Raw genomic sequence first — 19,435 nt, forward strand, 5'->3', positions numbered from 1 at the left:
TATAATTATTTCTGGGGACATATTATTCTTATTTGCCTATTTCTTCCTGCTTTACTTGTCCATAGCTTAATTTTTTGTCTTAAAGTTTGCCATGTGTATCCCAGATTGAACTCCTTGAACTGGCAAGTCTTGTGCAGTATGATACTTTTTCCCGAGTTTGTTTATACCATACTTCTTCCCGGGGTTATATCTCTGGGCACATATTATTTTTATTTCCCTATTTCTTCCTGCTTTACTTGTCCATAGCTTAATTTGCCATGTGTATCCCAAATTGAACTCCTTGAACTGGCAAGTCTTGTGCAGTACGATACTTTTTCCCGAGTTTGTTTATACCATACTTATTCCCGGGGTTGTATCTCCGGGCACATATTTTTATTTCCCTATTTCTTCCTGCTTTACTTGTCCATGGCTGAATTCTTTGTCATAAGTTTACCAAGCGTATCCCAGATCGAACTTACTGAACTGGCAAGTCTTGTGCAGTACGACACTTTTTCCCGAGTTTGTTTATTTGGATTTATTCTTTAACCATTTCTTCCTGATGCTCATGACCAGAGTATATGGACTAAATTTTGCATGCCTGTTCCTTCTGGTCATCATTAAACATTCAATATAGTTCAATAGGGTGATTTCGGGCCATTCTCTCTCTCTCTCTCTCTCTCTCTCTGAAGAATGGGTGGTGGTGGGTGAGGAATGATGTGGTGATGGGTGATGTGGTGGTGGTGGTGATGGGTGAGGAATGGGGATGTGGTGGTGGTGGTGATGGGTGAGGAATGGGGATGTGGTGGTGGTGGTGATGGGTGGGGAATGGGGATGTGGTGGTGGTGGTGATGGGTGGGGAATGGGGATGTGGTGGTGGTGGTGGTGATGGGTGAGGAATGGTGATGTGGTTGTGGTGGTGATGGGTGAGGAATGGGGATGTGGTGGTGGTGGTGATGGATGGGGAATGGGGATGTTATGGTGGTAGTGATGAGGAGGCCAAAGAACAAAAGTGTGCTAGAACTGACGAGAGAGAAAAAAATAAGTAGAAAAAATATGATAATTATGAATGAAAAAACAGAAAAGTAATAATAAAGAAGAAGAATGGGAAGACAAACTAAAAAGCGTACTAGAACAGGAGAGAAGGAAATAAGTAGAAAATAGGTAACTTGTTAGAATATAGGAGGGAGGGGAGAGGAGAAGAGGGAAGGAAGGGAGGAGGAGAGAGAAAGGAAAGGCAAGTAAAATGAGTAAAATGAAAGATGGGGAGGACATAAGAGGGGGTCAGTCGGGTTCTAATGAGTGTTTCTTCACATTCACGGTAATGAAGAAGGGCTAAACTACCACCAGGGTCATAAAACTACTCCTGGAAATGCCCATGACTCCGACGAAAGCCTTGTCAAATATGCGTTCTTGGGCAGCGAAATCCCTTATAATAAAACCCATAGAATCATTCAAATATAGCAAGATTGGGGACAGTTGAAGGAGTAGAACATAAAAGCCTGGGAAAACATAATTCTCCCCTATCAAAAAGTGTAGCCCCTTTATGTCCTATCTCTGGGAAAAAAAGATAAAGATAAGATTAGCCACCAATCACTCTGTTGGGTTTGGTGTGAGAGAGAGCAGGGAAACAATGTGAAAAAGAATAGAGGAATGACATGTGAAAATGATCAATACACTAAAAAAAAATGTTAGATGATGGTGAAAAGGTGAGAATGAGTGGTCAGGTGTATCTAAAGCACTGAAATTAAATTATATAAGGATGATGATGAGGAGGAGGAGGAGGAGGAGGAAAAGAGGAAAGCATGGATATTATGGGGACAATAAATTTAACTAACCTTTATTCTCTCTCTCTCTCTCTCTCTCTCTGATAATGAAGGCAAGCAGGAGGAGGAGGAGGAGGAAGAGGAGAAAAAGGAAAAGAATAGATATGGACAACAGATTTAGATACCTTTGTTCATTCTCTCTCTCTCTCTCTCTCTCTCTCTCTCTCTCTCTCTCTCTCTCTCTCTCTCTCTCTCTCTCTCAGGTGGGAGGGTATCAAAAGGTCAAATGAACGCCTGGACACGTGTATGTATGCATGTATGTATGGCACGTCGATGTACACAAATGGACAAACTAATCATACAGCCTCGATGCACACACGCATGCACACAGCCCGATGGACCCTGCCGCCTCCTACGTACATCATCAGGCGGCCACCGATTCAATGACTTGTCTCTTTAGGTAGGAACTGAATCCTCTACTCGTCTCATTGGGCAGACGCTGATTGGTTTCCTGGTCTCGTTTTGGTGTTTCGGTTGCCGCAAATACTCGTGTGAAAGTTGAATTTTTTGTAATTTTTCTAAGGCCGCGTGTAGGAGGTCGCCTTTTATGTGTGTGCCACTTTGCTAGTGGTTCCGATTCATTCCTTAATTGAGCATTGTAACGCCTCGGGGGATCAACCTTGACACAAGTATCTGCAGCATGCGTTTGGAGTCTGACTTGTTTCCCCTTCCTAGCCGTTTTATGTCCCATTTATCCCTCTTATAAAGCAGTTTTAAAAATCTGTACAGTTAAACCTAAACCCTAATAATATGCCACTGAATTTGAGTCTCCTATAATCTGTACAATTAAACCTAATCCCAGTAATGTGCCACTGACTCGGTCTCCTAAAATCTGTACAATGAAACCTAAATCCCGATAATGTACCAATGAAATTGTGTTCCCTAATTTTGTTTCACTTGTTGTACTGTCTTTTTTGTAATGGCAAGTCTTAATATACTAAAATGTACTAACAACCCATCAATGTTTTACATACAAGGGAATAGTTGTAATTTACAATCTGGTGAGCATAAAAAAACATTGATTAGATGTGAAATACTAACCCAAATTTAACTCATTTTGGTAACTCAGGATAAGGGAAAAAAATTGACAATGATTTACATTAGGCAACAAACTGTCATATTCAAAGTTAATCTGGAACAAGAAGTGTGTAAAAGTTTATTAAAAAGTTTCAGTTAATCCAGTTTGTTGTATGTGTAAAGATTTCTTAATCTACGAGTGAAGGGCACACTTGGTGCGCCAACAGTGACATCAGCTGGCGGCGCGGCTGCCTCGTGGACGTCTCACGTGCACGAGTCAGTCCGTGCCTTAGTATACTGTAATTTGATATCTTTGTAGACTACCAGCCGCTCTAAGGTACCATTAGGAAGTAATCTTGTAGAAACTGTGGTTAATTCGGTGATGTAATGCCCAAGGTGGCACCTTAGGAGCCACTAAATGCCCGGTGTGCGTCAGAGAAAAAAGAAACATTGACAGCAAGGAGTGGAAACTGGCAAGAAAAAAAAAGACCAATATTCAAACAGCCTGAGTGGCTCACAGAACAAGGGTCCATTGGGCGGCTGTGCTGCCATGCGCCACACATTAATTTAACAACCTAAACGTTCTGCCGTAAAAAGTACGTAAAAAAAATATTTTAAAAGTAGTCTGGTGTCACCTGTGTAGTAGTTTTGTTAAGTTACAAAAACAGTAATGAGTTCACCTTAAAGGTAACACTGGATGATGTAGAGGACAGTTGTAGTAGTAAACATGAGAGTAAGAATAGTAGTAGTAGTAGTAGTAGCCACAGTGGTAGTAGAAGTAGCAGTACTAATAATTATAATAATAATAATATAATAATAATAGTAATAAAAATAACAATAATAATAATAATAATAATAATAATAATAATAATAATAATAATACATTACCCTTAACTAGTTAAAATCTCTCTCTCTCTCTCTCTCTCTCTCTCTCTCTCTCTCTCTCTCTCTCTCTCTCTCTCTCTCTCTCTCTCTCTCTCTCTCTCTCTCACACACACACACACACTAACACAGTCACTTTACAGAGTAACTCATAGCCAGTGTACACGTGTCTTTGCTCTCGCACACTTGATGACACAAAAGATCCGACACACAAACTTGTCACGGAGACAGACAGACAGGCGGACAGGTGACCATGTGGACCTCCAGCTGACATGAGGACCCTAGGAGTCAGTGTCTAGCGGAACAATAATAATAATAATAATAATAATAATAATAATAATAATGATTGTTATAAAAAGCATGATGTCAGCTATTATTATTTTCTTTCACTTTGCTACTATACATAGAAAGCAGCCTCTGAGATATGAGGTAAATTCTCTCTCTCTCTCTCTCTCTCTCTCTCTCTCTCTCTCTCTCTCTCTCTCTCTCTCTCTCTCTCACACTCAATCTGAACGGTGGGCAACCCTCTGTGTGTGTGTGTGTGTGTGTGTGTGTGTGTGTGTGTGTGTGTGTGTGTGTGTGTGTGTGTGTGTGTGTGTGTGTGTGTGTGTACTTTGTTTGCTCCCCTATATTATTAAAAAAAAAAAGTGCAGACTCAACTTCTTTGTTTTGTTTAAAAGAATTATGACAACCGTTTAGTTGTCATCACCAATGCAATACTCAAAGGTGGTGACTGAGGTGGTGGTGGTGGTGGTGGTGGTACTGAAACTTCTGTCGATGTGGTAAAGGTGTGGTGATGACTGTCTGGTGTGTGATGAGGCGGTGGTTAGAAATTGAGCTGCACTTTAAAGTTTTTCTTGTTTTCTTCTGTAAATATGTCAGCCTGTCTGCCAGTCTGTCTATTCCCCATTTGTCTGTCTGGCACTGAACTGATAGGAACATGTCTAACAAGGAAATAAGCTCATGTAATGTTAATGTCAAATAAAATTAAAGTAAAAAATTAAGAGAAAACCTCAGAGCAAAAGTATATCACTGAGGGAATGACAAGACACACAAATGTTCAACACTGCAAACATAAACAAGTGAAAGGACTAATAAAAATTTGAGACGTTATTTGAAAGAAAACATAAAATTAGAAAAGCTAAGTATGTTAAAATGGCAGACCATACCAGGACGAAAACATAAAATCTGCTGTCAGCTAAAAAGGTCTTCAGGTTAAATTACTAAAAATCATTGTATCCCAATTTGCATAACACAGATTTCAGTTTTGCCTTTACCCCCCTGAGTGAAGCCTCCCCGAGCCCACGCCAGCCTTGGGAGTGCTGGCAGGACACTTCATGGCTTAACTTCCTCCCAAACAAGGACTTCCACCCACTGTGTCAAGGCCAGCACAGACTAACACCATGAAGGCAAGACAAGGAAGAATCACGAGTTTTTCCTTCCTACCTCGGCAAAATAAAATATGCAGAGAAAAAATTGGGTCTAATCTGGTACTCGAAGATAAAAGACTACACACTGAACACAAAATCCATCAATATTGTGACCTCATGACCTGTATCAGCATCCTGGGAGCTGGTGTGCCAAAAAGGTTCAAGACAGCCTCATCACATTAAACCAGCCCTTGAACCGTCTCCTTTGCTGTAAAAAAATTGGATAAAAAGATATAAAAAAGTTGGGTTAAGCCTTGCCCAGGTCTACTATTTGAGGTGGCTCTAACCCCTGCTTTTTTCTTTCTATTTCCCCTCCAGCTGTCTCCTTTACTATAAATAAATATAGCTATGCCTGACATTGTCCCCCATGGGCGTCACGTCAGTTGTTGGTAAATGTTCTGTCTACACGCCACTTAATTCTGCCGACCTGAAATTCTTGCACCGAGTGAGAGAGTTTCAAGAGTGTGGTCGGTGTCGTGTCAGTAAGAAAATAAAGGAAATTTCATCACCTAAGACTTCCAGTGAGTGCCTGAAATGTTATTCTGAAACAGTGGAAATGGTGGTAGTAATAGAAGTAGTAGGGGTAGTAGTAGTAGTAAGAGTAGTAGAAGTAATAAAGATAATAATAATAATAATAATAATAATAATAATAATAATAATAATAATAATAATAATAATTGTCCCCTATGTGTTAATTTCCAATAAAAACCTATCAATCTTCATATCACGTGTGTGTGTGTGTGTGTGTGTGTGTGTGTGTGTGTGTAGCAAGCACACAGCCAGTCCCAGGATGTGAGAGTAAAACAAACAAACAAAGACAGACAAACAGACAGTCGGACAGAGCAGACAAACCAACACAGAGAGACACGTGAAGAGATGACCAACCAGCCAGACAGACAGACACAGCTGAACCAACAGATAGAGACACTTAATCAAACAAATAAACAGACAGACAGACAGACAGACAGACAGACAAACAGACACACACACACGAAATCGGCGGCGTCTCTCAAACACGATGGAGGCCAAGGAGTGTTGGCAACAGGGAGCGTCATCACCACCATCATCATCATCAGCAGCAGCAGGAGGAGGAGAAGGAACAGCTGTGTGAGACAGCAAAGCATCTCTCCCTCACTGCATGTCATTCCCCGGCAAGAGGGGCAGAGAGGCGGCAGAGACGATCCCTGCATCACCCTCTGCACCGCCACCCCCCGACACGGCCTGTTCCCACCCCATGGCATCCCCGTGTCACTCGATGGGGCGCGGGCCGTCGAGAGGGATGGTGTGCAAGACTTCGTCCAGCAGCTGAAGGGCACGGTGGAGGTGAACCTCAATCCAGCACGGCGTCTCCTTGATGGAGGGTCGAGGGTAGTCCAGCCCCCAGCCCTTGACGAAGCTGAGTCGCAGGATGCACAGTCTCCTCAGGTCATCCACGCCAATGCCGGCCGCTGCGGAAAGGTTACCTAGGGGGAGGAGGGAGAGGGTTGGCTTACCACTCTGTTTGGCTACAGTGGTGGTTGATGTGGTGTGGTGGTAGTGGTGACAGTGATGTGGAAGGGTGCTGAATGATTAGGGAAAGTGGTGGTGATGGTGTGGTGTTGAAAGATGTTGAATGATTAAGGACATCATCATCATCCTCACCAGAAGAGATGCCAGCCACAGCCACTGGGCCGGAGATCTGACCCGCCACAGCCGCCGCCTGTGCTGTAGCCGCCGCCTGGGCTGTGGTTGCCTGAGCCTGCATCTGACGGTGGCACTGGCTCAAGTCAAACACCTGAAACGGCAACACTCATCACCATCATCACCATCATCGTTAATTCCAACACAAGGCAAGTGCTGTGGTTTGGCTTCACTCTCTGTTGTTGCTGTTATTATTATTATTATTATTATTATTATTATTATTATTATTATAAGAGACAAAACAGGTAGAGGGAGAGGCATGCGAACACTATATTTATATTTATACTACGGTCCTAAGGTCAGCAATGACTATATATAGGTGATTCACTGTGGGGGGAGCTGCTCTTCAAATAATCCTGCCATCTAAGGGTTAAGACACATCACAGAAAGTCTACCCCAAAGCTCTTAACCTCACCCTCACCCACTGCTGCCGCCACCCACCTTTATGTAGGCACAAGGGTATATCTTGTGCACGACATCCCCGGGCGACCTGCCAGCCTCACGGTCCAGGTAGTAGCTCTGCACGAACACACTGTGGTCACTCAAACACCGCAGCCACACGTCACCTTCCCCGCGTAGGTCCAGCTGAACTCCCTTCCCTATGTGAAGTCTGGGGGAGGATAGATAGATAGAGACAGGCAGACAGAGAAAGCATAGACAGGCAGACAGACACACACACAGAGACAAAGATGAGAGAGACAGACAGAGATGGGAGAGAAAGGATTGAAGAGGGCATGTTTACCTGATGACACACACAAACAGAGAGACAAAAGATGTGAGAGAGACAGAGACAAACACGAGAGACAGGCAGAGATGGGAGGGAAAGGATTGAAGAGGGCATGTTTACCTGATGACACACAAACAGAGACAAAAGATATGAGAGAGACAGAGACAAACATGAGAGACAGGCAGAGATGGGAGGGAAAGGATTGAAGAGGGCGTGTTTACCTGATGACACACACAAACAGAGAGACAAAAGATGTGAGAGAGACAGAGACAAAAATGAGAGACAGACAGGCAGAGATGGGAGAGAGAGAAAGGACTGAAGAGGGCGTGTGTATCTAATGTTTGGGCTTCACCTGAGAGAGGGGACATGAAGTAACCGAACCTTGCCAATATGGTCTGGGAAAGAGAGGGGGAAAAAAGCAACCCTAACCTAAACCCCTCACCCATTCACCCACCTGGCCCGTTCACTCTGTTCAGTGCGGTGGACGTTACTCAGCGCCCCCAGACAGAAGCGGTTCCCTCCTGACGGGTCCACGTAGCCATCCACTGTGACCGAGGGGCAGGTTGACGGGACCTTGAATGTCTCCCCAACCTGGCAACGGAAGGCTTGGTCAGGTGAGGAAAGATTAGGGTGATAAAATTCAATCAGTGAAGGACAAATCCCTCAGAAAAGAAAGTTGGAAAGTTTCGTTTAGTCGGCGCAACATCTGTGGTCATATGCCGGAGAGAGACAGAAGGGGAAGGAATTATAGAAGAGAACAGATCCCAGGAGACGGGACACAACCCCCGATTAATACCTGGTACCCATGCACTGCTGGGTGGACAGGGGCGTAGGGTATCGGAAAAGCTGCCCAAATTCTTCCACTTCACCCGGGAATCGAACCCGGGCTCTCTCGGTTGTGAGCCGAGTGTAAATCCCTCAGAGAAATGGATGTTGCTACTAAATGGTCTGTCTTGTATTTTCTTCTTTGCTTCTCCTGTTCACTCTTCTCTTTCAACCTCTCTCTTGAAAGCTACTCCTTCCTTCAACCCTCCCTGGTCACTCCTGTTCACTCTTCTCTCTCACATCTCTCTTGAAAGCTACCCCTCCTTCCTTCAACCCTCCCTGTTCACTCTTCTCTTTCACCTCTCTTGAAAGCTACCCCTCCTTCCTTCAACCCTCCCTGTTCACTCTTCTCTTTCACCTCTCTTGAAAGCTACCCCTCCTTCCTTCAACCCTCCCTGGTCACTCCTGTTCACTCTTCTCTCTCAACCTCTCTCTTGAAAGCTACTCCTTCCTTCAACCCTCCCTGGTCACTCCCTCACCTGAGTATCCAGTTCGAAGTAGGCAATGGAACACCAGAACTCCGGCCCGGGCTGTGAGGAAAGCGGCGCGATAGGCACATCCTGCAACATAGGCGGCTGCTCCCCTGCGGAGGATACTCAAGGTCACTCGCAGCAGGGGTGGTAGGGTGCACTGGTCAACCTGTGCACATTCTCCCTTCCCCCTGATACCAACACTGGATACAAAGCTGCTCCGCTCTAGAAAATTTGAGCTGAAGTAGGTGGAAATAAGCTGATGTTTCTTTTAACCCGGTAGCAGCGGGGATCATGTTTCTTAATGGTCCCACCAAGCGAGAAAAATGAGAAAAAATCACCTCACACAAACCATTTCATAATATATATTGAAGCATTTGTGATCAGATTATGTATCATCTATTTTGAGGGGTTTAAATCATAGCACAAATTTGCCCCATCGCTGCTACCGGGTTAATGTGAACTGAATTATTCCAAAGGTAAACTCAATGTGTCCTTGCTTTGGTCACACAACATATCGTCACCCTCATAAAATAATCGCCCAAGTCATTTTTCCGCGATATCCAGGTTTTTGTCTACATCAATTTTTCAAGATGTGACGCCCATTTTTGTATAGTTGCCTTCGTCATTCAGGGTTTGAGTGTTCTAGGATTGGCCTTTTCAGTTCTGCCTAAACCTTAAGCCAAATGAGATGATGACAGTTCTTTTCTGATTTCCTATAAAGTATAAAATAATGACTCAGGCGGACATGTGACATCAATTTTTGTATAGTTGCCTTCGTCATTCAGGGTTTGAGTGTTCTAGGATTGGCCTTTTCATTTCTGCCTAAACCTTGAGCCAAATGAGATGATGACAGTTTTTTTCTGATTTCCTGTGAAGTATAAAATAATGACTTAGGTGGACATGACATAACTTTGTGTAGTTGCCTTCGTCATTCAGGGTTTGAGTGTTCTAGGATTGGCCTTTTCAGTTCTGCCTAAACCTTAAACCAAATGAGATGATGACAGTTCTTTTCTGATTTCCTGTGAAGTATAAAATAATGACTCAGGCGGACATGTGACATCAATTTCTGTATAGTTGCCTTCGTCATTCAGGGTTTGAGTGTTCTAGGATTGGCCTTTTCATTTCTGCCTAAACCTTAAGCCAAATGAGATGATGACAGTTTTTTTCTGATTTCCTGTAAAGCAGAAAATAATGACTAAGGCGGTTTGTTTACGAAGGTGACGATATGAGACGAGTTCTTTTCTGATTTCCTATAAAGTATAAAATAATGACTCCAGCGGTTAGTTTACGAAGGTGACGTTACCGAGTCCCTGAGGTGTTAGAAGAGGCACAAAAGCGATTTACTGCCAACTGATGGTTCAACACATCCTCCAGTCTGGACACATTACCATGACAAACTATAATAAATCAGTGATGTGCCTGTAGCTCCCCGTCCTTCCCTTCCCTCGCATGCATGACTCACAGTAGTTGTGGTTCTGGCGATCCCCCATCATGTTGGGGGTGTAGGAGAGGGTGTTGTGCCCTGTCCAGTTAGGTTGGGGCATGGAGTGCGAGGAGACAGGGTGAGTGGGGGGAGGAGCCTGCTGGGGGGAGGGGGAGGCTGCTGCTACACCGCCCCCGCCGCCCTGACTGAACGGCGACCCCACCCCCTGTACTGCTGCCCCGCCCCCGCCCCCTCCCCCGCCTCCCCCTGCACCCAGCACAGTGAAGCCGTTCTGCTGTTGTTGTTGCTGTATTTGTTGTTGTTGCTGCTGTGGCTGTGGTGGCTGCTGGGTGGGCTGTGACACTGGTGGCGGGGCTGGATGTGGTTGGCTTAGGCCGGCGGCTGTGGGAACGGACAAAAAGGATTATGTTTTTATTCTTCGTAATCGTGTGTCTGTTAATTTCTGTTCCCTATTGGTGTTCACGAGACAGAGGCACTTGATATGGATAGTCGAAGGAGAGTCATGGTTTCTTTTTATTTTTTTAGAAGCAAGGGAGGCAGCTCAAGGGAAAAAAACAAACAGCGACAAAGGAAGTTCTCTAGAAGCTGCTCCGAACAAAAGAAAAATGAATGACAGGCAAAGGAGAGGTCAATTTCTGGCACGCCTAACCCCATGATACAAATGAGATAGCTGACAAAGAACAAATGATGATAATTAATTTCTATCCCCTTTTGGGAAGCACAAATAGACACAGTTTGTGGGAGTATGTAGGAAGACACCTATCAAAACAAGCGTAAGCCACTCCCAGTGAGGTGCTGTATTTCCAGCCATACAAGACGCAATTTTTTTGAAAAAGGATTTAAAAAATCACCCTGCGTCTATCAACAGTGGTGTTCTGCAAGGCTCTGTCCTATCTCCCACTCTCTTTGTTGTTCATTGATGACCTTCTTTCCAAAACAAACTGTCCTATCCATTCTTATGCCGATGACCCTACTCAACATCTTTGTATAGAAAACTTTCCCAACAGGAACTATGTGATTCCAGGTTGGAGGCCGTAGAACGCTTAACCTCAGACCTTACTATCATTTCCAACTGGGGCAAGAAGAACCTGGTGTCCTTCAACACCTCAAAAACTCAGTTTCTCCATCTGTCAACTCAACACAGTCTTCTCAACACCTATCCCCTATTCTTCAACAACACTCAGCTGTCACCTTCTACAATAAACATCCTCAGTCTGTCCTCAACTCAAAATCTTAACTGGAAACTTCACATCTCTTCTCACTAAATCAGCTTCCTAGAGGTTGGGCATTCTGAATCATCTCTGCCAGTTCTTCCCCTCACAGTTGTTATCCATATAAAGGGGCCTTGTCTGCCCTTGTATGGAGTATACATCTCATGTGTGGAGGTGACAGGAACTGTCACTTGAGTTCTTTGACTCATGCAGCAGTATTCGAAAAGTGCTTATCATCAAATTTCAGTAGTTATTCTAGTTATTCTCTTGGATATTTTTCATCATAGTCAATAGAGCAACCATTTGTAGTGAGTACTGAATGTCTCAAAACACAACACTGACAACACTTGACCACATAATACACATGGTCAATGAAAGTGCTCCTAACTATCCACTACTGCCATGCTGTCAACAAACCAATCAGCAGCACTGGACTGTCAGGCTTCAGGTGGTTCCTCTTAAATCGGGGGGGACTCTCGCCATCCAGGCCTGAAAAGACTATAACAAAGAATAGATGATGATGATTAACTTTCCCTATCAAGTGCCCTCTGCCTTGTGACTTAAGGAAGGTGTTACTAAAACTGCATTACATAATGGGTCGTATTACAAGACACTTCGCCGCCCAAGAGCACATATTTGACAAGCCTTTCGTAGGAGTTGTGGGCATTTCCAGGAGTAGCTTAATAACCCTGGTGGTAGTGTGACCCTTCCTCTGTACCGTGAACCCGAAGAAACACTCATTAGAATCCGACTGACCCTCTCTTTGACCTTTAGAAATAGCTGATGTGAGAAGCGAAAGTGTCTTGTAATACCAACCAATATATCTAAGGATGTATAGATGAGCTAAACTTTATCGGTAATTCTTAGGGTGCGTAGATGAGCAATGTAATTTTTTTTCTTTTGTGTGTGTGTGTGTGTGTGTGTGTGTGTGTGTGTACATGATGCAATACAGTACATACACGGCACACTGTCGGTGAAGAACTGTTGGCTGCCGGGAGTGGAGGCCGTGGGGGACTGGAGACCCTGGGACATGTGGCTGGAAGTGCTGTCTGGAACACATACAAACACACGTCAGGCCCTCTGGTATACACACACACACACACACACACACACACACACACACACACACACTTGCAAGCACACACACATGCACATCAAGCCCTCTAGCACACATACACGGTATACAGTAAACCCACGTGATATCGCGGTCCCGGTATTTCACAGTTATTTCTGTAAGACTTATCAATTTTCATATCGTGTATGTTTTCGCCATTTCGCAGCATTCCGCAGCATTGCTTATGAGTTTACGTCTCACACGTCACGATCAAATGGCCGTACGTACCGATTCAGCCATTCAGAGCGCCAGTATTGTTTTCTCGGCCACTGATTGGTTGTTGTGTTCTAGAACCATCTCACAAATTCACATCTCACAGGGAGAGAAGCTGTTCGCCTTGTTCCGTCTCAGTTCCACATGTCTCCCTACAGTGTATAGTGTATTTCTAGTGTTTTAAAAGTGTGTTTAAAGACCTTAAGATGCTTTTAAAAGTACCGTGAAAGTTATAAAAACATGCCTAGGGTGTATTCAAATTGAGTATTCCTATTTCACGGATTTTCACTTATCGCAGGTGGGTCTGGAACGTAACCCCGCGATGGAGGGGGCATTACTGTAAAGCCACTCATCCATCGCCTAATACGGATAGTCATGTAATGTATCTATCCCTACATCTGTCTGAGCTTACCTGTGGGGGAGAGGAGGGAGTAGGAGGGCTGGTGGGTCATGGAGTGCATGGTCTGGGCCGAGGCCGACACTGTTTGGTGCATCTGTCCCGCCTGAAACACACACCAATGGATCAGTTAAGACGCATTGATGTACACTCCTTTAACCCAGCGTTACCATTTCATCATACTCAAAACGTTGCATTCATCCGTTCCAGGGCCCAAAACTTTCATGGCCACACAGATAACGCTATTCTAGTTAAAGTTATCGTTGAAAGCGTTACTTGTTGGTGTTTGTTTCCAATAGCTGGGAGTCAAAAACCAAAAAATATGATGTGCTGGGTGGCTGAGTACGCTAATTTGATAACGCTGCTTCAACCTCATGCTAATGTTTATGCACACCACACATGCTTACATATACATCCGTTAAATCAGTCAACACATAAACACATGCATCCATCATTTGAATTTGAAGATTTATACTTATACACACTAATGCTCACTGATATTAGTTGTGAGGTAAACTGGAAGCCGAGGTTCATTCTCATTCATATTCTTATACATATTCACAAACGCTGATTTTGTTTGCAAGGTCGGCAGAAAACTGATGACCATTTACAGCACACACATTCACATACATGCATTGCTTTAACCTGGTAGCAGCGGGGATCGTGTTTCTTAATGGTCCCTCTAAGCGAGAAAAATGAGAAAAAATCACCCCTCACACAAACCATTTCATAATATATATCAAAGCATTTGTGATCAGTTTATGTATCATCTATTTTTGGGGGTTCATATCATGGCACAAATTTGGCCCGTCGCTGCTACTAGGTTAAAGTCATGCACACACACACACAAACAAACACACACTCGTACACACTCACACTCGCAAACACACACACTCGCAAACACACACACTCGCAAACACACACACTCGTACACACTCACACTCACACACACACACACACACATCATCCCACCTGTGAGGACGTGGGGCTAGCCTGGGGTCCGGCTGGCTGGAGGGACACATGAGGTAAGGTCAGGACAAGTTAGGACAGGTTAGGACAGTTAAGGGTGTGTTAGTATGGATGAGGTTGAGTTTATGCCCCGTTCCAACATGAGTCGAGAACAATGCTCAGCCTGTGCCAAAAGCTCCGTTCATCTATCGCTGACTTACTTATCGTGACGACATGAATGAAGTGGATGGCTACTTCAATGTTTCGGTAGTCATCCATCAATTAATGAAACGGATGACAACACAACATGCCCCACGAACTTGCAAATAAATAAACACTCATTTTTTCTTTTTACAGTAAAGGAGGCAGCCCAAGGTTAAAAAGTAAAAACACACAATTACACTGCTCCTCCAAAGATAATGAATGAAGTGTTCTGAGGAGGTGGTCGCATACATTAAAAAAGGTAAGGATATCTGTTGCAGTATTCTCTGTGCCAAAACAAATGCTAGAGATGGGTAACATGAGGCATTTCGAACTTGCCAATAAATTAACTGCCTGAAATATGCTGCCTCCTTTTGTCCGAATGAAAATGAACGCCAAACCTGGGCAGCACGAAACACAACACAACAAGCCTTACGAACTAGCAAATCTAACCTAACCTAACCTAATCTAATCTACCCTAACCTAACCTAACCTAACCTAATCTACCCTAACCTAACCACGCCTTCTTCTCTCTGTATGAAAACAAACGCTAAATTTGGGTAGCACAAGGCATAACACAACAGGCCTCACGAACTTGCAAGAATATTAACACTGAAATATCTGTTGCCTTCTTTCACCTGCATCAAAACCAGGTAGTAACACTAAACGCAACAACAAAACATGCCGCAAAACACAAAAAAAAACACTGAAGATCATTAACCTCTATCTGTATTTTGAGTCCTGATACCCCAACATACATACCCCAACCCTTTCATCGAGACACAACACAAATAAAACAAACACAAACACCAAAAAAATATCATTAACCTCTATCTGTATCTCAAGTCCCGGCACATCCCAAACCCAACAATTCCCAACAAGCCCCAAGACCGAGGAGCCCCCCCCCCAAGGTACCTGCGCAGGGGAGTTAGCGCTGGGCTGGGAGCTGGGGAGTCCTGGGATGCCCGATGGTCCAGGTCCTACCGAGGGGTCCTGCGCTCCCCCACTGCCCCCACCACTCACGTCGCACTCCATCTGTAAGCTCAGCCCGGTCAAGTCTGCTTTGGGGAAGGAGAAGGTCACCGTTATCCTCTGTGGTGGTGTGGTGGTGGTGATGGTGGTGTAGCATTGAGAGCTGTGGTATGGTGTGGTGTCATGTTGGTGGTGGTGATGGAAGTAGTGATGATTTTTATTTTTTTATTTAATTTATTTATTTATTTATTTATTATTTTATTTTTTACGTCTACGCCAATAGCGCCGCGGTAGGCTTGCTTGAGGGGCCTGGATGGTAGTCGGCCCCATGACGTATTGGCACAGGCAGGTGTTTATAGTGGCGCCATCTTCTCTTGGGTAGACTGATGATTGTAGTGTAGAGAGAGAGAGAGAGGAGAGGAAAGGGGTTACGGGAGAGGATAGAGAAGGGAGACTAGGAACACTGGTACAGGGGAGGCTAGAAGAGGGGAAAGGAGAGAGAGGGGCGAGGGAAGGGGGGTATGATGTGGACATGTGAAGAGAGAGAGAGAGGGAGAGGAGAGAGAAGGGAGTCAGGGAAGGAGGGAGGCTAGGAGAAGGGAGAGAGAGGGAGAGGAGAGAGAAGGGAGTCAGGGAAGGAGGGAGGCTAGGAGAAGGGAAAGGAGAGAGAGGGAGAGGGAAGGCAGTGTGGGAGAGGAGAGAGAAGGGAGTCAGGGAAGGAGGGAAGCTAGGAGAGGGGAAAGGAGAGAGAGGGAGAGGAGAGAGAAGGGAGTCAGGGAAGGAGGGAGGCTAGGAGAAGGGAAAGGAGAGAGAGGGAGAGGGAAGGCAGTGTGGGAGAGGAGAGAGAAGGGAGTCAGGGAAGGAGGGAAGCTAGGAGAGGGGAAAGGAGAGAGAGAGGGCTGAGGGGAGGGGAGTATGATACAATGACAAGGTAGTGGAAGTCGCTGATATTACTATGAGGTATTATTATGCGAACTGATAAGTGGAGGTGTATGCAAGAGACAAGGTGCTTTACTCTGCCTATAAATAACCGTGATAACTTGCTGACGGCTGATAAGGGAAGGCTGAAAAACTAGTACACAAGATTAATACATTCCAGCCTCTGTTTATGTTTGTTTACTTGTGTCTTTCGAGATATTTATTCCCCTGTTCCTCTTTTCCCTCCTTTTCTATAATCTGTATGCTCTAGTCTTCCTTCTTCTCCTCCTCCTCCTCCTCCTGCACCCCCAGACTTACCAATGCCGGGGGAGACGACGCGCTCATAGTGGTAGGGGTTGACGCACACGGAGTCACACTTGAGGTCGAAGGCGAACTGGCAGTACTTGACATGCTTGAGTTCATTCTTGTGCAAGTCCGGCCACCGCCAGATTCGTGCGTAGATCACGTGAGGAAACCCCTTACGTCCTGCCACCTGAGGGAGGGACGAAGGGAGAGACGGGTACTCTTCCGTTACCTATCGCCTAATCTTTGTCAACATCCTTATCTTTTTATATGTAACCTCTGTTTATCCTTTCTTCTGTATTTCTTGTCTGCCATTCAAGAGGGGAATATCATGACACATTTAGAAATTCCTTTGGTCACTGCCTGAGAAACGGCAAGTAAAATGTGAGATGGGGAACTATTTTCAGAAAGACTTTGTGGCAGATTCGGCATTTCTAACAAGCAATTTTACGTTATGTCATGCTGTTTTTGTAATGTTTTGTGCATAGTCTAATAATAATTCAAACTGCAATTTCAATGAAGATACACAAGCACCTTTCTCCATTGTTTCAGGAAGAGATCCCCCTTCTCTTAAAACACCATACCCTCTCAAAGGTCTTTTTACCCCTTCCAGCCCCTTCAGTCTTCACTCCCCTTGAGCCCATTATGTCTCCTACCCTTTTAGAACCTTTCACCCCCTCCTCAGTCCCTGCCTCAGCCCCTCACCTTGGGCCAACTATGTCTCCTTACCCCTCCTTTCAGTCCCTTTCGCCTCCTTCAGTCCCCACCTCAGCCCCTCAACTTGGGCCCACTATGTCTCCTTACCCCTTTCACCCTCCCCCCCAGTCCCTGCCTCGGCCCCTCACCTGCAGTCTGCCATCCAGAGTTCGTTGGATGGTGACGCACTTGCTGGGGTGTGAGCCGTTGGTGGTGATGGCGGTGATGAGAGAGTCCAGCTCATCACGCTTCTCCTGTGGTGGTGAGAGTGAGCGGTGGTGGTGAGTAATGTGGTTTTTGATTCGTTAATTTATTTATGTTTATTGTGAAATGTGCGGAGAAGGGCCTAGGGTGGCACTCTTAGGGATAATGAAGAGGACACACATGAGATACACATAAATTAGAATGGAAGGAAAATAAAGAAAAAATAAATAAAGAAAAACAAGGAATCAAAAACAACACAAACTAGAATAAAAGAAAAAGAAAGAAAAAAAATATACTAGAAGGAAAAAGGAAGAAGAATACAAGAATACAACACCATGATATTTCTTCCACTTAGTCCTCGGTCCATCTCTCTTACCATAAAATAAATAAATAAAATAATAATCAGTAATAATGAAGTTCGGGTACCTTGAGTTTCTTGACCAGACTCTCAATGGCACGTTTGGCGAATCCCTCCGGCTCGCCACCCTGACGATGACACATTAGTGAGTGGACGATGCTGAGGCAGGCGTCCGCAGAAGTGGGGGCTGCCGTCATCTGGGGAAGGGGAGGCTTGTTAGGCGTGTTACATTGTCGTTTGTTACTTCACCAACAATTGTGACTCCAGCTCAGACAGTAAGGGAACAGTATGGGCCTGAATCCCATTAACAAACAATACATGTGTTACCCTAAACAGACACAAACTAAGTGGGGGCTGCCGTCATCTGGGGAAGGGGAGGCTTGTTAGGCGTTTGTTACACTGTCGTTTGTTACTTCACCAACAATTGTGACTCCAGCTCAGACAGTAAGGGAACAGTATGGGCCTGAATACCATTAACAAACAATACATGTGTTACCCTAAACAGACACAAACTAAGTGGGGGCTGCCGTCATCTGGGGAAGGGGAGGGTTGTTAGGCGTGTTACATTGTCGTCTGTTACTTCCCCAACAATTGTGACTCCGGCTCAGACAGTAAGGGAACAGTATGGGCCTGAATCCCATTAACAAACAATACATGTGTTACCCTAAACAGACACAAACTAAGTGGGGGCTGCCGTCATCTGGGGAAGGGGAGGCTTGTTAGGCGTTTGTTACACTGTCGTTTGTTACTTCCCCAACAATTGTGACTCCGGCTCAGACAGTAAGGGAACAGTATGGGCCTGAATACCATTAACAAACAATACATGTGTTACCCTAAACAGACACAAACTAAGTGGGGGCTGCCGTCATCGGGGGAAGGGGAGGCTTGTTAGGCGTGTTACATTGTCGTCTGTTACTTCCCCAACAATTGTGACTCCGGCTCAGACAGTAAGGGAACAGTATGGGTCTGAATACCATTAACAAACAATACATGTGTTACCCTAAACAGACACAAACTATCTACCAAAAAGAACCAACATAAACATCTAACATAAATGGGGCACACGAAGCTCAAAAATGGAAGTAAGGTTAGAGATGATTAAATTAACTTAGCTTTTTCTTTGCTCCTATTAGAGTGGTTCTGGTTTGGTCAGATTGTTTTGGTATTGATATCACGGAAGAAATGGCTATGGGCTGGCAACAGTGGAGGAGGCTCATACCCCGTCCAACCCCACCATAGGGAATAAATGGACGTTAAACGATGATGATGATGATGATGATGATGATGTTTTGGTATTGACTCTTGCAGGTAATTTCCTCCCTACCACTCTGCCACACGAGACCACATTCCTAAACCTTTTGCCGCCCAAGCACACACATTTAACAAGGCTTTCATAGGAGTTGTGAGCATTTCCAGGGGTAGTTTTATCACCCTGGTGGTAGTTTGACCCTTCTTCTGTGCCGTGAACGTAAAAAAGGACTCATAAGCAAGTGTTAAACCTCCATTACGGCCTCTAGAAATTGTTGATATAGAAGAAGGTCCCAACACCTATCTCTCACATGTCTGGCTAGAGTAGAAGCCAGACATGCTGACCACTAGACCATGGAGGCGTAAAGAAAG

General features: G+C 44.7%; 1 protein-coding gene across 19 annotated transcripts in view; it reads right to left on the reverse strand.

The window, feature by feature from the left end:
* Nucleotides 1-2,031: 2,031 nt before the first annotated feature.
* LOC126986385 (mothers against decapentaplegic homolog 4-like) overlaps nucleotides 2,032-19,435 on the reverse strand; it is a 43,468-nt gene continuing 26,064 nt past the window's right edge. For 17 of the 19 annotated variants that reach the window (XM_050842517.1, XM_050842520.1, XM_050842521.1 and 14 more), the window contains 13 exons: nucleotides 17,884-18,012; nucleotides 17,403-17,507; nucleotides 16,573-16,747; nucleotides 15,280-15,425; nucleotides 14,188-14,223; nucleotides 13,231-13,321; nucleotides 12,451-12,540; nucleotides 10,299-10,661; nucleotides 8,843-8,946; nucleotides 7,993-8,129; nucleotides 7,253-7,421; nucleotides 6,773-6,905; nucleotides 2,032-6,594 (listed from right to left, as the gene is read on the reverse strand). In XM_050842517.1, coding sequence (XP_050698474.1) covers nucleotides 6,380-6,594; nucleotides 6,773-6,905; nucleotides 7,253-7,421; nucleotides 7,993-8,129; nucleotides 8,843-8,946; nucleotides 10,299-10,661; nucleotides 12,451-12,540; nucleotides 13,231-13,321; nucleotides 14,188-14,223; nucleotides 15,280-15,425; nucleotides 16,573-16,747; nucleotides 17,403-17,507; nucleotides 17,884-18,012 — 1,893 coding nt within the window. In that variant the 3' untranslated portion in view covers nucleotides 2,032-6,379. The remainder of the gene's footprint in view (nucleotides 6,595-6,772; nucleotides 6,906-7,252; nucleotides 7,422-7,992; nucleotides 8,130-8,842; nucleotides 8,947-10,298; nucleotides 10,662-12,450; nucleotides 12,541-13,230; nucleotides 13,322-14,187; nucleotides 14,224-15,279; nucleotides 15,426-16,572; nucleotides 16,748-17,402; nucleotides 17,508-17,883; nucleotides 18,013-19,435) is intronic. The other 2 variants (XM_050842515.1, XM_050842516.1) reach the window with 2 other exon arrangements.

This window comes from Eriocheir sinensis, chromosome 61 (genome assembly GCF_024679095.1).
Source record: "Eriocheir sinensis breed Jianghai 21 chromosome 61, ASM2467909v1, whole genome shotgun sequence".
NCBI classification, from domain to species: Eukaryota; Metazoa; Arthropoda; class Malacostraca; order Decapoda; family Varunidae; genus Eriocheir; species Eriocheir sinensis.